The following is a 12,394-nucleotide window of genomic DNA, read 5'->3' as shown; positions in this document are numbered from 1 at the left end:
CATCATGCCCTCATATAAATATAACAAAAAGGTCAAAGGCGAGTCTGAAGAAATGACTCATATGTGAGCAATCAGGGCTGTTGAAGTGAATTTGCAAATTATTCAAAACCTGTTGCCAGCCACAAGGCAATAATCAATCATATCTCCACTTGCATATTTTGGACAAGAATAATTTGCATTATTATCAATTTTTAATAAATTACAATACACAAAGACAATGAAGGGCATAGGCTCATCTACAGAATCAGATAATCTTACAGAAGGGTTTGTTAGATAATGCCCAGCATTCCATTGTAAAGACACTTCAGTAATCCTTTTTGTCCATTTCAAAGTCTTTTACAAAATCTCCTGATGTTTGGTATTTATTTCTGCAGAAAGACTATCCTATTTTCTTTAAGAATGGAACTCTGAAGCTTGGAGGGGAAAAAGAACCTGTCCCCCGGCCCAAAAAATGGCCTATTGCCAACATTCTGGCTCCAGGGGCTACTAACATTCCTGATGCATTCATTGTTGGTGGGCCCTATGAGGAAGAAGACGGAGAACTCAACCACCCTGAGGTGAAAGAATTATGCAGTTTTTCTGCGATAAACTCAATGCACTGATGTAAGATCAAATATTTTGTGAATCACTGTAATTTATACACATCATCACCTTTTAAAATAAAGCAATTACATGTCAGAATAATACAGTTCGCTATCTAATTTTGATTTAAAAGTCTCCTGACATGTTATGTCCAAAAATAAAGGGTACATTTGAATTAAATCAATTCTAAATTTATTTTTTGAGTAGATAATAATACAGTCATAGGTCAAAATAAAGAATTGAAGCATGCTGCCAAAGTCTCCCTCCTTCCTCCTAATTCTGTCCCAGGTCATCACTCCAGTAGCCACCTGTGTTATAGTTCCTTACAGTTTTGGTGAAATAATTCGTAAGATGAGATGGTCGAGTTATTTGCAGTATCTGACACTAAATATTTTAAGTAGAAGAGCTAAAGCTGAAATATTTGAAAAACATTGTGCAGTGTCTTTTCTCACTCTTGGGATTAGTAGAAATTCATATTGTTCTTAGATTTATATTTTCATTTTGGTCAGATATTTTATTTTAAATATTGAGAGATTATGTTATAGTTTAGTTTAAATCATTAGTTCTTAAGACTAGTTGCTCATTAGAATCACCTGGAGAGCTTTTAAAACAACAACAATGACCAAGCCTTAACCCAGTCAATTATGTAAGAATTTACTTTTAAAATAATACTAATGCCCAGGTATTGATTCTTTTTTAAAGAAGCTTCCAAATAATTCTACCATGCATTCAAGGTTGAGAATCACTGATTGATGTTTTATGAACTAGTACTGGATAGATGTAAGGATAGTATAAGTAATTTAGCTTATATACTTTATTAATGTAAAAGTACCCTCAAATTTAAGATGGTATAGTATTTACGGTGGTGTCATACTTACAGCAATAATAGTAGTAGTAATAAAAGTATTGTGATCAAATCCATTAAAAGAATGCCCCACAAATTGAGCAGGATGAAACAATAGCACACAGAAAGAACACAAGTCTCTTATATTTTACAGGACAGGGAATTTAGGAACCAAGCAGAGAGCATAAAGAAAAGGATTATTTGGGACTTGGAGAGCCGTTGCTATCTTGATCCTTCTGCAGTGGTCAGGTAGGAAGAGGAAGGCAATTTGTCTAAACAACAAAGACTGTAGGTGGGAAGAAATGTTGCTTTTGTTAGTTTTATCTATATAGTTAAGATGATATGAGACTCTCTTTCTGCACATCTGCTAAAAACAGAGGCATCTAGTGATGGTGTATTAACCAAGGTGGGTTCCTACTTCTCTTTCATGTAAAAGAACTTCAGAGCTGGTATGTATGGTGGCTCCTCAGTGTAATGAGGGAAGCATGCTCAGTGTTTCTTTCTCTCTACCTTTTAAAAAAAAATTGTTGTTCAAGTACAGTTTTCTGTCTTTTACTCCCATCTCAGCCCACCCACCCAGCCCTCCCTGCTCCCTCCCATTTCTCCATGTGTCTTTTATATTCGTTACTATCAACCCTTCCCCTTTTCCCCTGAAATTTCCTCCCCTCTTCCCTCTGGACACTGTCAGTCTGTTCTCTATTTCAGTGTTTTTGGTTATATTTTGCTTGTTTGATTGTTTTGTTGTTTAGGGTCCTGTTAAGGGTGAGATCATGTGGTATTTGCCTTTCACCATCTGGCTTATTTCACTTAGCATAATGCTTTCTAGTTCCATCCATGCTGTTGCAAAGGGTAGGAGCTCCTTTCTTTCTGCTGTGTAGAATTCCATGTGTAAATGTACCACAGTTTTTTGATCCATTCATTTACTGCTGGGCAACTAGGTTGTTTCCAGCACTTGGCTGTTGTAAATTGTGCTGCCAAGAACACTGGAGTTCATAGGTTCTTTTGGACTGGTGTTTCAGGGTTCTTAGGGTATAATTCTAGCAGTGGAATTGCCAGGTCAAAAGGCAGTTCCATTTTTAGTTTTCTGAGGGAATTCCATACTGTTTTCCATAGTGGTTGTACCAGATTGCAATCCCACCAACAGTACACTAGAGTTCCCTTTTCTCCATGACCTCTCCAACATTTGTTGTTTGTTGCTTTGTTTATGATGGCCATCCTGAGCAGTGTAAAGTGGTATCTCATTGTGGTTTTAATTTGCATCTCTCTGATAGCTAGCGATATTGAGCATCTTTTCGTGTGTCTCTGGATTCTCTGTATGTCCTCCTTGGAGAAGTGTCTGTTCAGGTCCTTTGCCCATTTTTTAATTGGGTTGCTTGTCTTCTTAGAGTGGAATCATGTGGGTTCTTTTTATATTTTGGAGACTAAACCCTTGTCTGAGGTATCATTGGCAAATATGTTTTCCCATACAGTTGGTTCTCTTTTTATTTTAATAACAGTTTTCTTTAGCTGTGCAGAAGCTTATTATTTTGATGAGGTCCCACTTGTTTATTCTTTCCTCTATGTCCCTTGCTCTAGGGGACATATCAGTAAAAATGTTGCTGTGTGAAATATCTGAGATTTTTCTGCCTATGTTCTCCTCTAGGACTTAATGGTGTTATGACTTATATTTAACTCTTTTATCCACCTTGAATTTATTTTTTGTGTATGGTGTAAGTTGGTGTGCTCTCTACCTTTTTAAAAACGTGCCTTCCATCCAAAATTTTGCCTCATGGTCCAGAAGGGCTGTTGTAGTTCCAGCCTGCACATTCACATTCCTGGCAGAAAGTTGGAAGAAGGAAGTACTTATGGATAAAAATGAACACATGCTGCCTGTTTTAGCCCAACTTATAGAACTTTCCTGGAGTCTGACAACCTCAGTATCTCATTGGTCACCAGGTAGATGCAAAAGAGGCTAGGAAATAGTCTTTTGTTGTTTTTTTCTTAGATTAAATCAGGACTTAGATAGTACAAAAGAACGGGATACTTGATACTGTGTGGGTAACTATTAGTCTCTGTCAGTGACTTGGTGATTAGGGAAAGATGAGAAATAGAGAATTATCAATATATGTATAATCTGAATGGACTACTGTTTTATTTTCAATTAATAGATTGAAATAGATTTCAATTAATAATTATTTTTTAGAATTACAGAAATATTGAGCAGGTATTATGGTGAATTTCTGTATACCTCTGGTTACTCACTTGATTATGGTGTATAATATAAATATACATTGCTGGATTTGACTGGCTAATATTTTGTTAAGGCTACATCGTTCTTACTATTACTTCAAACAAACACTTATCTATTTGATTAATTAAAAATAAAAATAAAGAAAAAATTTCACCTTAATTTATTTTGTTCTCTCATCCTTTTCTTTTCTTTGATAAATTCAAATTTTTGACCCATATCAGTTTTCTTTTCTCTGAACACTTTTATCATTTTTTGTGAGCAGGTCTACTGGCCACAAATTCCTTTCATTTTTGTTTGAGAAAATCTTTATTTTTCTTTCATCTTTGAAGGAAAATTCCACTGGATATAGTGGAATTCTGGTTTGTTTCTTTCAGAACTTTAAATTTTTCACTGTACTCTCTTTTCCTTGCAGGTTTTCTGAAAGGAGTCCATTGTAACTCTTATTCTTGTTCCTTTATAGAAGAGGTGTTTTTTTCCCCCCTCTGACTTCTTTCAAGATTTTCACTTTCTCTTTGGTTTTCTACAGTTTGAATATGATACACCCAGGTGTAGATTTTTTTAGTATTTATTGTGCTTGGTGTTTTTTGAGCATCCTGGATCTGTATTTTGTGTCTGTCAGTACTTTGGTAAAATTCTTAGCCATAATGACCTCAGACAATATCTTTTGCTCCTTTTTCACTTTCTTCTCCTTCTGGTGTACCTGTTACATATTTTGTAAATGTCCCACAGTTCTTGGATATTCTGTTATGATTTTTTCAATCTTCCCCCTTCCCACTTTAGTTTGAGAAGTTTTTATTTACATTTTCTCAAGCTCACTGATTCTTTGCTCAACTATTTCCAGTCTACTGACAAGCCTAACAATATGAATTCTTCATATTAGTTGCATTGGTTTTTTTGTAACTTAATTTTTTTTTTATTGTTGTTCAAGTACAATTGTCTCCATTTTCACCATCATGGCTCCCTGCCCCACCCATCCTCACCTCTCACCCTTGAACCTATATGCCCTTCGGCTTTGTCCATGTGTCCTTTTACGTTTCTTGATGGACCTTCCCTTATTATCCCCCTCTCCCATCCTCTGTGGTAACTGTGAGTTATTTCAATGTCTCTGATTGTATTTTGCTTGCTTGTTTGTTCTGTTGATGAGGTTCCACTTATAAGTGAGATCCTATGGTATTGTCTTTGACTGCCTGGCTTATTTCACTTAGCATAATGCTCTCCAGTTCCATCCACACTGTTGCAAAGTATAGGAGCTCCTTCTTTCTCTCTGCTGTGTAGTATTCCATTGTGTAAATGTACCATGGTTTTTTGACCCACTTATTTACTGATGGGCACTTAGGTTGCTTCAAGCACTTGACTATTGTAAATAGTGCTGCTATGAACATTGGGGTATATAGGTTCTTTTGGATTGGTGTTTCAGGATTCTTAGGTTATAATCCCAGCAATGGTATTGCTGGGTCAAAAAGCAGATTCATTTTTAGTTTTCTGAGGCAATTCCATACTGTTTTCCATAGTGGCCGCACCAGTCTGCAGTCCCACCGACAATGCACTGGGGTTCCCTTTTCCCCACAGCCTCTCCAGCACTTGTTGTTTGTTGATTTGATCATGATGGCCATTCTCACCAGTGTGAAGTGGTGTCTCACTGTGGCTTTAATTTCCAACTCTATGATGGCTAGTGATGCTGAGCATCCTTTCATATGTCTCTGGGCCCTCTGTATGTCCTCCTTGGAGAAGTGTCTGTTCAGGTCCTTTTCCCATTTTTAAATTGGGTTGTTTGTCTTTCTAGAGTGGAGTTGTGTGAGTTCTTTATACATTTTGTACATCAAACCCTAGTCTGAGGTATCGTTTGCGAATGCATTTTCCCATACAGTTGATTTTCTTTTCATTTTAATGCTGTTTTCTTTAACTGTGCAGAAGCTTAATATTTTCATGAGGTCCCATTTGTTTATTCTTTCCTTTATGTCCCTTGCTCTAGGGGCCATATTGGTGAAAATATTACTGCATGGACTATCTGAGATTTTCCTGCCTATGTTCTCCTCTAGGACTTTAATGGTGTTATGACTTATATTTAAGTCTTTTATGCACCTTGAATTTATTTTTGTGTAGGGTGTAAGTTGATGATTGAGTTTTATTTTTTTTTGCATGTAGCTGTCCAGATCTCCCAACACCATTTGTTGAAGAGGCTATTTTTACTTCATTTTATGTTTTTTGCAAGAAAACTACACCACACTGAAGAAACAAATTAAGGAAGACACAAATAAATGGAAGCATATACCATGTTCATGGATCGAAAGAATTAACACTATCAAAATGTCCATATTACCCAAAGCAATTTATAGACTCAGTACAATTCCTATTAAGATACCAATGACATATTTCACAGATATAGAACAAACATTTAAAAAAATTATATGAAACTGTAAACAACCCTGAATAACTGCAGCAATTCTGAGAAAGATGAACAAAGTAGGAGGGATCACAATACCTGATATCAAACTATATTACAAGGCCACTATAATCAAAACAGTCTGGTGCTGGCATAAGAACAGACACATAGATCAAGAGAATAGAACAGAGAGCCCAGAAATAAACCCAAGTCTCTATGGTCAATTAATATTAGTTGCAGTGTTTTTGATTTCTAGAATTTTTTTTTGATTCTTTTTTAGAGTTTCTATATCTCTGTTATATTACCCATCTGTTTGTGGATGTTGTCTGCTTTTCCATTAGAGCCCTTGATACATTAATCAGTTATTTAAAATTTCCCATCTGATCACTCCAAGATCTGTGCCCTATCTGAGTATAGTCCTTATAGTATCTTTATATCTTCAGACTGAATTTTTGTTGCATTTTAGCAATTCATACAATTTTAATTTTGTTTTGATGTTCATGAACATGAAAGGTTATTTAATGAGAGTACTCTTGATCTTGTAATTTTTTATTGAAAGCTGGAGATGATGTAATAAGAAATGAGGTAATTATGTTTTTTTTAAGATTTTATTCATTTATTTTTAGAGGGGATGGGAAGGAGAGAGGGAGAGAAATATCAATGTATGGTTGCCTTTCCTGTGTCCCCCACTGGGAATGGCCTGCAACCCAGGCATGTGCCCTGACTGGGAATTGAACCGCCATCATCTGGTTCACCGGCCTGGGCTCAATCCACTGAGCTACACCAGCCAGGGCTGGTAATTATGTTTTTTAGTGTGAGGTTTTAAGTTAATCTGGGTAGAATCTGGGCTGTGTTTAATGTTTGCTCTAGCTGTAGGTACTAAAGGCCTTCAGTTTCTTTTTGTTTTTTGTTTGCTCTTCTCCTGTCGTCCCTGGGTTTGCCTGTGAAGTCTTTCTTAGACAGAGTCTGTATTTTGTCACCTCTCAGTTATAATCTACTGTTATCATACTGTAATTCTATTGATGACGTGGTAAGGTGTTGGGATGGGGAAGTGTTCTAAACGCCTATGACTAAATCTCAGTGTTTTCATAGGTTTGAGTCCGTGGGTTGTGACCTTCACAACTTTTTTCTTCCTGCCCTTATGTGAGGCAGGAAAGCTAGATGGGGCTGGAGATGCCTAGTCACACTTCTCCTGGGTCAGATAGGGCTCTGGTCATTTACCTGGGAGAGTAGGCCTTTGTTATGGAGAACACTCTGGGCATATTCCAAAATGTTTACTTTTTCCTTGTTTCTGCCTAAGAGTATTTTTATCCCATCTTCACAGCGAGAATCTGCTGGAGCTCCTTGTTTTAAAACACAAAAAAGTGTGGGGAACTTTTAAGACTGGTTACCCTAGTTTTCAACTCTCTTGCTCATCCACAGTCAGCCTCCAGCAATATGTCAAAATTACCCTCAAATTGTTTCTGCTTGTTACAGAATCTTGCGGCTTCTGCACTCTGTAAGCTGATCTCAGTCGTGATTTTCTGTACTTGACTGTGTCTTTAAATTTCAGAGCAGTGATTTGCCCTATGACCTTAATTCTTGGATCTTGGAAAAGTTGTTAGTTTTCAGTTTGATCAGCTTTTTTCTTATTGTGAGAAAAGTAGTGAAACAGCTCTTTACTGTCAGTCAACTGGTACTAGATGCCCCAGTCTGTTTTTGCAGTAGAGATAAGCATATTTTGTACTATGTTTGCATACTGGTCTGATTATTTGTTTAGAAAATATCACTAGAAGTGGAATTTCTTGGTCAAAGATTATTAACATTTCAAGGCTTTTGATTCATATTGCCAAATTACTCTAAAAATGTGTAATTCATCTCTGTTAGTACACTAGAATAATGTTCAGAATTTATATATTTTATTTTATTTTTTTTAATATTTATTTATTTATGTTTAGAGGGGAAGGAGAGAGGGAGAGAAACATCAGTGTATGGTTGCCTCTAGTGCATCCCCTGCTGGGAACTGGCCTGCAGGGAACTGGCTTGCAACCCAGGCATGTGCCCTGACTGGGAATTGAACCACGGTCCTCTGGTTCCCAGACCTGAGAATTTATATATTTTAAATTTATAGATTCGAGAAAGTTTTTAAAACCCCACTTACCTAATACAAATTTATATATGTGTATTCCATTAATTTTTTTAAAAAGAAATATTTTCCTGTAATCTAAACTATATTAACTCCATTTTTACATATAATGCTAATGGGATTATTGATATGCAGCTTTCAGAAGCGAATTGCTGATTGCCGACTGTGGCCTGTGGAGATCACAAGAGTTCCTCTGGTTATTCAACCGAAAGGGAAATCTGCCAAATTTGATAAGGTAAGTTGGTTCACTTAAAAATATTTATATAAGAAATGATGCTTCTGACTTCCAGCCAAAATGGAAGTATAGGTAGATAGATTCTCCTCCTTGCACAATAAGAAGGATAACAACCAATCTAAAAACAAACAAAAAAAACAACCAGAAATGCTAGAAAATCAAGTTGTATGGAAGTCTGATGACCAAGGAGTCAAAGAAGAACATTCATCCAGATGGGTAAGAGGGGCGGAGATGGGCAGCAGGGGCTGAGGGAATGTGCAGCAAGGTGGCTGCAGTATCAGCCAGCCAGCAGAATGAGCGGTTCTACATTTACGTGCAGGGATAAAAACCAGGAGTGACAACTGGCAAGTGAGCAATCCCAGCCTTAGACCAGACTGCGTAGCCCAGGGTTCTAGTGCAGGACAAATAAAGCGTCATAACCTTGACTTGTAAAAACCAATGAGAGTTGTGGCAGCAGAAGAAACTGCTGGTCTCACAGGAGAGTCAGTTTACAGGGGCAACAGGATCCTAGAACATAGGGCAGCAGCTAAACGGGTGCTACTTACAGGAAGTGGGGGAAGTGACTGAAAATAGGGTAAGAGCTGAGCAAGTTGCATTGTTCCCTCTTTGACCCTTCCCTCACATACAGTGCCACAAAGCAAAGCAGGTTGCCCTGTCCTGGTGAATACCTAAGGCTCTGCCCCTTATAAGTTAACAGATGGGGAAACAACATCAGAGAAGCTCTACCTAATACACAGAAAAACAGGGAGGCTGCCAAATAGAGAGACAAAGAAATGTGACCCAAATGAAAGCACAGACCAAAATTCCAGAAAAAGAACTAAGCAACATGGAGATAGCCAACCTATCAGATGCAGAGTTCAAAACACTGGTGATCAGCATGATCACAGAAATGATCGAGTATAGCTGCAAAATAAAGGAAGAAGTGAAGTCTATACAAAATGAAATAAAGAAAAATATACAGGGAACTAACAGTGAAGGGAAGAAAGACATGATTCAAATTAACAGTTTGGAACAAAGGAAGAAATAAACATTCACCCAGAACAGAAAGAAGAAACAGAATTTTAAAAAATGAGGAGAGGCTTAGGAACCTCTGGGACAACTTTAAACATTCCAACATCAGAATCAGAGAGGTGCCAGAAGGAGAAGAGGAAGAACAAGAAATTAGAAATCTATTTAAAAAATAATGAACAAAACTTCCCCAATTTGGCAAAGGAAGTAGACATACAAGTCTAGGAAGCACACAGAGTCCCAAGCAAGTTGGACCCAAAGAGGGCTACACCAAAACATATCATAATTAAAAATGCCAAAGGTGACTAATAAAACAATTTAATACAGTAAAAAAAAAAAACTAATAAAACAATTTAATACAGTAAAAAAAAAAAAAAGCCAAAGGTGAAAGATAAAGAGGAAGTCTTAAAAGCATCAAGAGAAAAGAGTTATCTACAAAGGAGTTTCCATAAAACTCTCAGCTGATTTCTCAAAAGAAATGTAGGCAAGAAATATTCCAAGTGATAAGAAGCAAGGACTTACAATCAAGATGTCTCTACCCAGCAAAGCTATCATTTAAAATGGAAGGGCAATAAAGTGCTTCCCAGACAAGGTAAAGCTAAAGGAGTTCATCATCACCAAGCCTTTATTACATGATATGTTAAAGGGACTTACCTAAGAAAGAGAAGATCTAAACTATGAACAGTAAAATGACAACAAACTCATAACTATAAGCAACTGAACTTAAAAAAAAAACTCTAAGCAAACAGCTAGAACAGGAATGGAATCATAGAAATGGAGATCACATGGAGGGTTATCAGCAGGGAGGGGGAAGGGGAAGAATAGGGAAAAAGATATAGGGAGTAAGAAACATAATTGGTAGGAACAAAATAGACAGGGGAAGGTTAGGAATAGCGTAGGAAATGGAGATGCTGAAGAACTTGTATGTATGACCCATGGACACAAACTAAGGGGGATTGCTAAAGGGAATGGGTGGGTACAGGATGGATGGGGGCCAAAGGGGAAAAATTAAACAACTCTAATAGCATAATCAATAAAATACATGTTTTAAAAAAGAAGTGCTGCTTCTAATTCTGATACCAATGGAAAATATGAACTGATATGGTCGCTCCCTAGCATGACCAACTGCTTCTGATTTGTTGAGTAGTTTCCTGGTTTTAGTGCTTAAAGTCTCTAGGAAACTTCACTTTCCCTGGCAAATCAGAGTGACTGCTCACTCTAGCTCCTTCTGTTCACTAAAAAATAACTTAGCCTTTATTCTTAGACATCCTATTTCTCTGTAGCCCATCAATACAGTTTTATCATAGGTAAAATCATACAAAATAATACAAAAATTATACAAATAATACAAAAATCATACAAAATAATACAAAAATCATACAAAATTTTTATAGGTCAAAAGTAGTTAGATATTGGCAATATAGTTTAATGTAATACATCTTTTAGAATTTCTTTTAGACTTTGGAATTAGTGTTTTAGCCTGCTAATTATTGGAGTAATAGGGTTCATAGATGTACGACTGTTCTGAAGAGATAGAACTTTGACGAGCCTAGCATAGGCTCTTTATTGTTTTACTTGTACATATCTGGTCTTTTATGTTTGTTCACAAACTCCCTGTAGGTAGGGATCCTATCATAGACGGCTTTGTATGTTCCACAGTATCTAGCATGATTTATTGTATATTGCAGATACTTAACAATTAGTACCTAAATTATTTTATTGATTTTTAAAAAAAATGTTTTTAGTGAGAGGGGAACGGAGGGAAGGAGTAAGAGAGGGAGAGAAACATGGATCTATTGCCTCTCACATATCCGCAACTGGGGACCTGGCCTGCAACCCAGGCATGTGTCCTGACCAGGAATCAAACTGGTAACCTTTTAGTTTTGTGGGATGATGCCCAATGCAGTGAGTCACAGCAAGTAAGGCTATTTTATTGATTTTTAAAATAGGCTTTTTGGGAGAATAAAATTACTACTACTGTGGTGTTACCCCTTCTCCTTTTGTAATATGTAATATGTATTGGCTAACTTCCTTAGATTTCTAAACAACATAATATTATTGTATGTACAGAGGGTTTTAATTTCTAATAAGTTTAATAGTTTAAATCAAAAAGAGTACTTTTAACCTTGTAAGAATTAAATGTGTGTTCTTCACTTTTTTCTTACAAAAGTTTTTATGGCAAACCATACAGCCATTAAAAATGATGTTAAGATATATTTATTGACATGTTCATCTTTAAAAAATATTTTTTTATTGATTATGCCATTACAGTTGTTCTATTCCCCCCTTCATTCCCCTCCACCCTACCCTGCTGTCCCCACCATTACCTCCCCTTTAGTTTATGACCATGTGTCTCAAGTTCTTTACATTCTATATTTCCCATTCTATTCTTGCCCCCCCATCTATTTTCTATCTACCATCTATGCTACTTATTTTCCGTACCTTCTCCCCCCTTCTCCTCCTCCCACTCCCCTCTTGCTAACCCTCCTTGAGATCTTCATTTCTATGTTTCCACTCCTGATCTAGCTGTCCTTTTACTTTGCTTTCGTTTTAGGTGTGGTTGTTAATAACTGTGAGTTTGCTGTCCTTTCACTGTTCATGTTTCTTTAACTTCTTTTTCTTAGATAAGTCCCTTTAACATTTCATATAATAAGGGCTTGGTGATGATGAACTCCTTGAATTTGATCTTATCTGAGAAGCACCTTATCTGTCCTTCCATTCTAAATGAAAGTTTTGCTGGATAGAGCAATCTTGGTTGTAGGTCTTTGGCTTTCATGACTTGGAATACCTCTTTCCAGCCCCTTCTTGCCTGGAAGGTCTCTTTTGAGAAATCTGCTGACAGTCTGATGGGGACTCCTTTGTAGGTGACTGTCCCCTTATCTCTTGCTGCTTCTAGGATTCTCTCCTTTATTTTAATCTTGGCTAATGTAATTACGATGTGCCTTGGTGTGTTCCTTCTTGGGTCCAACTTCTTTGGGACTCTCTGA

The 12,394-nt window shown here is 36.8% G+C and overlaps 1 protein-coding gene across 1 annotated transcript in view; it reads left to right on the top strand.

The window, feature by feature from the left end:
• Positions 1 to 12,394, top strand: part of CFAP70 (cilia and flagella associated protein 70) — a 123,965-nt gene that overhangs the window by 17,638 nt on the left and 93,933 nt on the right. Inside the window, exons 6-8 of the mRNA XM_053663819.1 lie at positions 375 to 557; positions 1,581 to 1,675; positions 8,300 to 8,399. Of these exons, the coding sequence (XP_053519794.1) occupies positions 375 to 557; positions 1,581 to 1,675; positions 8,300 to 8,399 (378 nt within the window). The remainder of the gene's footprint in view (positions 1 to 374; positions 558 to 1,580; positions 1,676 to 8,299; positions 8,400 to 12,394) is intronic.

Source organism: Artibeus jamaicensis, unplaced genomic scaffold (assembly GCF_021234435.1).
Source record: "Artibeus jamaicensis isolate MK-2021 breed Jamaican fruit bat unplaced genomic scaffold, CSHL_Jam_final contig_332, whole genome shotgun sequence".
Taxonomy (NCBI): Eukaryota; Metazoa; Chordata; class Mammalia; order Chiroptera; family Phyllostomidae; genus Artibeus; species Artibeus jamaicensis.
This window is presented reverse-complemented; position numbering and strand designations above follow the sequence as displayed.